At 40.6% G+C, this 7,040-nt stretch overlaps 1 protein-coding gene across 2 annotated transcripts in view; it reads left to right on the top strand.

The window, feature by feature from the left end:
- The first annotated feature begins 2,645 nt into the window (after window positions 1–2,645).
- nr4a3 (nuclear receptor subfamily 4, group A, member 3) overlaps window positions 2,646–7,040 on the top strand; it is a 24,516-nt gene continuing 20,121 nt past the window's right edge. The window contains exons 1-2 of one of the 2 annotated variants that reach the window (XM_008432624.2): window positions 2,646–2,813; window positions 3,432–3,513. In XM_008432624.2, the coding sequence (XP_008430846.1) occupies window positions 3,450–3,513 (64 nt within the window). In that variant the 5' untranslated portion in view covers window positions 2,646–2,813; window positions 3,432–3,449. The remainder of the gene's footprint in view (window positions 2,814–3,431; window positions 3,514–7,040) is intronic. The other variant, XM_008432625.2, reaches the window with a different exon arrangement.

Raw genomic sequence — 7,040 nt, 5'->3', positions numbered from 1 at the left:
CTCAACTTTTTTGTGTGTGTGTGTGAATATGACCTGTTGCTATATGAACGTGCTCCACTGCCAGCCAGGCTCTTTCTTTGTGTGTTGTTTCCAAGTGAGGCTGAATTCGATTTTAATTTGCGCCGGGAAGGTATCATATCCTTTCTGGTTGTCATGGAAATGAGATGCCTCTCACTCACTGGCACAATGAAGAGGGGAGTCAGACGCACAAATGGGTCTGAGTGGAGAATAGTCCAGCCTACATTCATGCAGGGTCTGGGAGAGTAGACTTAATACTCTTTGGTTTCCATTTTTATATTAGGCTCTTAGGGTTTTATGAAGAAAATGTGTCGCTAATGTGTCGCTAATGGTGTTTTTTTATTATTATTATTAATCTGGCAGTAGTGTGATTGGATGCGATTGTTTGCTGGTTTCTTATGGAAAATGCTAGGACTGTATTTCCATTAACTTAAAACGTCCCTTTTATCTATGTACATGGAAAAACATTAAGACTTTCTAATTAGGTCAAATGGTTATAGTGGTCAGTCACATTATTCCATATGGTCTAAGAGTAAAAAAAAAAAAAAAGCACACACACACACACAGTCACTGGCTTTTCCACATTTCTTGCACCTAAAGTAATTTCCCTTGAAGACATATGTTGACAGCACGTTGTAATCTATATCTTTTGCGCTTTGGGCCATTTCTGGGGAAAACTCACCAAGCTTGAGCACACTTTACGCACAGAGGCAGCCACTTCTGACAGCCTCCCCTCTCAGGGCTGATTTACAGTACTCATATATTTCTCTTCTCTCTCTCTCTCGCCTTTATATTCCCTCTGTTTGCTGGAAGCCTTCTCTTGCCCCCTGTCTGTCCGGGGTTATTGGTGTGAGGGGCTACCGGGGCCTACACCGGCGCTCCGGGGCGCGTGTTTTGCGGCTCTTGTGTCGTTCTCTTGGTTACTGGTGGGTGAGCGCGTTATTGGGGCCAGGTCCCCTCCTTCGGGGTGTTCTTTTGAGGACGAAGCACAAGCGAGTGGAGACTAGTTTGAGAAACAGACCCTGTCTTAGTTTTGAGGTGGAAAATGTGCTAATAAACATTTAAAAGCGGAGATAACAGCGCAATTACGCACGTTTCCATTTTTTACCTCGAGAAGTTATGTAAGAACAGCAGCATCTTTTCCCTGCTATGCTCTTATCAAACATGAGTGTTTTCCTCTCTTTTTTCCACCAAAGCCCACTCAAATGGCTATACGCCTAATTGAATAATGATTTAATTGTTCCAAATTAGCTCTAATCAAATAAATGTTATACAACTATTTGTGTTTGTTTCCGTATCATTTGATACGATGCATCAGGTTTCTAGACTATAAAAAGAACATCTTGACCAACAGAAGCACAAAAATAGTTGCAAAGTTGTAAGGTTTTCTCTAAAACCTGGGATTGGTTTGGGAGAAAGTGGTAATTAAAAAAATAATAATCAACGGCTGTCGCGGAGATTATTAATATTGTTGACACTAATGCCCAAATGATGGTCATGATTGTTGTGACTTACGCAAATAAACCCGCTAGATGACAGTTAGTGGTCTTACAACTTAAACCGTATCACTGATTTTCTCTGCTTGTAAAGAGAGAGCGAGAGGAAGGAGAGAGAGAGAAAGAGAGAGAATGAGAAACAGTGTTCGACAGAAAGGGGGCGCTCTGGGTCTTGAAATCCGGCAGCATCTGAGCGTCCTCTTGCAGTTGACAGTGAGCTGGAGGCGCACAGCACACAGGAGCCCCGCTGGTTGAAAGGTTTCGGGTCCGACTCTCCCAGCACTTCCAGTTTATTAAGTCTGCCGCTCTGGATGAACCTTGAGCGGACTGGCACGGCCGCGATCAGAGGCAGGAGAACTGGTGGCCCGGACGCGCTATTTTTAAAAAATATTCACCTTTATAGGTGTGTAGATATTTATTTTACAACTTGTTCTTGTCGAATTAATTCTTTGGTGCGCGCATTCTGGTTATCTTATAATAACTCTTGAGGGCTTTTTCTTTTTTTTCTTTTTTTGCGTTAGAATGAAACCTGTCGCCCACGTAAGTGCAACTTCTGAAATGAACCGATAGACCTTAGTTGTGGTTCCTAATATTTACTTTGCAGCATAGATTTTAGTCTTAAAATCAATCAGGGTTTGATAATGGGATGTGAATATTTGTCTGCCATGATATCCAAGGAGATTTGCATGGATTCAGGTTGTAATTTATTGCTTTATTACCGACATCTCCTTTCATGCTCTATTATGTCTCTTCGCGTCATTTTAGGGGATTTGTTGCACTTTATCTGTTGAAATTGATTTTTCATAAAAAATTTCGTATTCAAGTATTAACTGAGTTGATTTTTTTATTATTATAATTTTTGATATGCAGATTTTCCTAGTTTACATTTTAAGAGCGTTAATTATGTTTTTCGACTCTTGGAATTTGCTAAACAGAGTTTTGCAAGTTTACAAAAAATGTGGCTATAATAATATCAAAACTTGCTCCTTGTTTTGTGCGTGTGTGCGTATATGTGTGTGTGTGTGTGTGTGTGTATTTGGATTTTGATGATCGCTGCTTGCACAGGGGAGTCATCACCCACCTTTTCTTTCAGTTCCCTTCTTCTAACCCACACATGTGGTTCTGCAGGCACAGGTTCGGAAGAGCGCGCCCAGCCGAGCTCGGAGCCCCGGCGATCGGATCCCTCCTGTGCCACGTCCGCCGAGTCCTCCCCGCTCCAGGAGCCCTGCCCCGGCCGCAGCCACGACACCCCTAAACCCCGGACACCCAGCACCATTCAGCGCGAAGCTCTTTCACCAGGTACACAACTGAGACTCGTCTTTCTTTCTGTTTCTCTCTTTATCCTTCTTTCTTTCTCTCTCTCTCTTTCTTTTTCTTTCTTTCTCTCTTTCAGTTGATGCTTTCTGCAGTGACAGCTCTCTGTCTCTCTCTGCGCCCTTTTTTGCGGTGTGTTTGATGGCAGATAGTGAATTTCATATGTCAGAAGCTACATCATAATTTAAATCTGAATTTAATCAAACACGAATTGAGTAATTTCTCCAGGTTTTTTCCCGTTCAAATAAAAGAATTAAGAGTTGTATGATTTGTGAGTATGTGTGTGCGTAGGAGTGTTGGTGTCAGTGACATTTCAGTCATTAAGATAAGAGATTGGTGCTGGGTGGGGTGTTTCAGTATTCTTTTGAGAACCTCACACACTTTCGTTTCAGTACTTCACAGTGAGCCCCTCAAACTGAAGGTTTTGTCATGTACATGCATCTGTCTGGTTTTGTGTATTTTTACCACATATCTGTAACTTTATTCTTCATGTGTGTAAAGAGGCCTCTGAATTTTGATTTTGTTTTTGTATTTATTTGACAGTATTAAGAAAGAAAAATGCTTTCTAATTGATGTGTGCAACTTCATGTTTTTATTTGTTAGATCTATGGCATTCTGACAATGAACAGGCGCGCTCAGTTATTGGAACAGCTGCAGTTTGTCCAGTTGAAATGCACATCTCGAGGTTAGAGACTGTTTCCCTTTGCCTCACTGTACGCTGCACCCCCCCTTTTGTCTGACTCTGCTTGGGTTGTCTGTCCTTTTGCTTGCATACATACACACACACACACACACACATGCACACAAACACACGGTTGTATTTTATGAAGTGTAGGGAGATTTTAATGTTGGTGCTGGAGTCTACGGAAAACCAGAATTTCACCTGTGAAGAAATCTTACATGTCTGGAGGAGGATCTGAATCTGTGAAGCTGGGTGTGTGTTGGTGAGGGTTGAGACTTGACAAGAAGTGGTTCTACAGGTTCTCCTCAGGATGAGGGCACATGTTATTAGCACAATGAGCTCACACAGATACTTGTTGACATCCCGGACGTCAATGGTGGAGAGAAAAAAAAAATGTGTGTGCATGCTTTTATTTAAAAAAAAAAAATAATAATAATAATAGTAACAATTGCTCCTCAAAAGCATTAGCTACTAATCTGACTCCCAGAGACCAACGTGAAAATGTTTCATCTTTAATATTTCTCACTTCTTCTTGAACTCACCTGAGGCAAAGTCAGCCTCAAAAAACCTTTAAACTTAAACTCTCCTGACAGCCTAATGAGCTGCTGCGAGGTGTGTCAGGACATGGCAGGTGCTGGGAGTCTTTTACACACACTTGCACTCACACTAATACTTATCTGGGGTTTGACCTACTGACACAGCACAGCCTCAAACTTTACCACCGCCGCACTCTCCTCTCGTCCTCTTCCTCTGATGCAGTAGAAAGAAATAAAACTATTTAGGTTTTGCACTGAAAGGCCCCATGACGCCCTTATTGCTCCATGCGTGTTTTTCCACGTGGGTTGTGGAGATGGTCACTCTAGTGTAGAAGAAAAAAAAAGATGACGTCAGGGACACGTAGGCATAGAGCTTGACTCATATCCTGAATATATGTTAAAAAAAAAAAAAGAAAAGAAAAAAGCCTGTTATATTGGTTTATAGGCTTGCCTTAGCGCTTTGTGTGTAGATACCTAAATTACTTAAAATAAAACATTTTTTAAAAAAGAAATGTAAAATAATGTTAAATATTCGAATTCTTATAAAATGTTAAGTAAATAAATACATTTATAGATTATTCTTGATTAATCCTTTGGATCTGTCTTTAAGGCAGAACCTGTTGTAGCCCTTCAGGTATATTTTAATTGCGCCAGAGCTTCTAAATCAATGTGTCATTCCGTCTGCCGTCAGCAGTTTATATGACCATTTTACGACCGCAAATTTAAACACGCTGCTTTCAGAGTGTCTTATTATACTTGCTGGCGAAGTCTGTGACCACCTGATAAGAAGAAACGGTGTTTTTAATGAAGTTACCGGACTTTCAGTTTTGCTGCAAATAAAGTTAATTGGCTTTAATTGGCTTTAATTCCCTCAGACCCAGTCGAAGTAAGGATACAGCTTGGATGGACTGGCAAAGGGGGTTTGGTTAGCGCCCTCAGACCTGCATGTCCCGTGCCTAACTGGGTAAAGTGTGACGCGCAGGGAACCGTGGTGATTACGGCAGAGTGCGTGCATGCTGGGCGTCAATTGGGAGCAGCCGACGTGTTGACAAAGGAGCAAACGCAACAAGCCTCCGGCTGAGTTGGCATTGAGTACTGACAAGACGGAAAATGAACACTGAAAACTACTCTTTTGATTTAAAAAAAAAAAAAAAAAGAAACGGGTGGCGGGGGTCGATCGGGGTTGGCTGTCTCATTTTTTCCTTTCGCACAACAGAAGAGTTAGTGAGAATCAATCCCATAGGCGTCCTTGCAGAGCGTTCAGTTGAAATAAAAAGCAAAGAGAAATGACTTCCTAATTTTTACACTATTTATGGATACAAGACAATGCGATTTGTCAATCTATTCTGAATTATTTAGCGTGTGAGCAGTGGAATTAAATAATTGACACTGATTTGATGGCGGCGCCTTTATTAAAGCCACAAGAACAGATTCCACATTCCATGACTGAAAGCAATGCTGCGCTGTGGGACCTGGAAATGACGTCACTCCCGGGCTGAGCGCGTCCTAGTGTCGCGTTCCATTTGTTTTAAGATTTGAGAATGACGTCACGTCAGAGTTGAACGACAAAACAGGCAGGTTTTGCTTACAGTTTCTGTGCCAGCTGGGATTAGCAGTAGAAGACAACAGCAACTAAAGAAACGTGTTTACAAATGAATGCTTTACGGTAGCCTGCTAATGTGTGCCACTGGTTTAAGAACGTCCAAAGAATCATAAGAGTTAATTTAAAAATCAAATAAAAAATAGACTACATTTCATAAGTATGGCAGCCATATTGGATGGGTTCCCTTACAACCTCCAACTTTGCCAGCAGGAATTTCACACCAAAGGTCCAAATCAGAAAATAAGCAGCAACTGTTCTGGTGCCAGCTAGCATTAGCAATATCAGACAACAACAAGTTTTTTTTTTTTTCCAGATCTGTTCAAAAGCAAAAGGAACATGTTCACAAGAATGTTTCTCAGCGCTCCTTGTGCCACTGGTTGAATGAGATACAAGGTGTATACTTTCCATTTTATACTCTCTGCAGCCATATGAGACATGCTACCAGTCTGTGAGCTCTGATGTTTCCCAGTTGGGTAAATTAGAGGGATTGTGAGTTCTTTCTGTACATCCCACTGGAAACGTGGAAAATTTGACTTGAGAGTTTAAAAACTACTAATTTGAATAACGAGCTGAACTTGATGCATTGTTTGATACCTAGAATCAGTTGGATTATGTGATTTAATTGAAATAACTTTTTTTTTTTTTTTGGATAACATTTGTTGTGAAATAAGCTGAATTGAATTGGGGAATAAAAACACCATCAGGGATTGACAAACATCTTAGGCCAGCTGTAACATTGATTTGTGACAAAATTATTTGAATCAAACCTAATACCTTTAATTTTTTTAACAAGTTTTTTTTATTGGCTATTTTCTTATATCAATTTTTTTTACATTTAACATGATACTTTTTTCATTTCAGAGTTTGTACGTTTCCCAAACTGAACAGTGCAACATGCATGCTGTTCAATTTAATTCAATTCAAAAATCCTTTATTGATCTGAAAGGGAAATAAAATGTTCATATTCTTCAAAGAGTTATTGTAGATAGTGATGGCGGTAACTCTAATATCAATAGATGTCAATATCAACAGAAACACACAGCACACTGTAAAGTGGAGAGTGATAAATGTGATGACCAACCCAGGTTTAAAAGGTGGTCTGTTTTTGTGACAGCAGCTGAATTAAATCAGAGGATAACTCAAGACACGCCGGCTGGCGTCTGCCTCAGTTAGGGGAAATATCTGAGTATGTTTTTGTCTGTGTTTACCAGTGTATCTATGTGTGTGAATGTGTGTGTGGGAAGTCTCCAACACCACCATAGGGTTCCATTATTATTTAATGTTATCTCATCTGCTTTACCATCTGACTGACTAACCAGAGTGCGCTCACCCAACCCACACACACACACGCACACACACACACACACACACACACACACACACACACACAC

This window comes from Poecilia reticulata, linkage group LG16, assembly GCF_000633615.1.
Source record: "Poecilia reticulata strain Guanapo linkage group LG16, Guppy_female_1.0+MT, whole genome shotgun sequence".
Lineage (NCBI taxonomy): Eukaryota > Metazoa > Chordata > Actinopteri > Cyprinodontiformes > Poeciliidae > Poecilia > Poecilia reticulata.
This window is presented reverse-complemented; position numbering and strand designations above follow the sequence as displayed.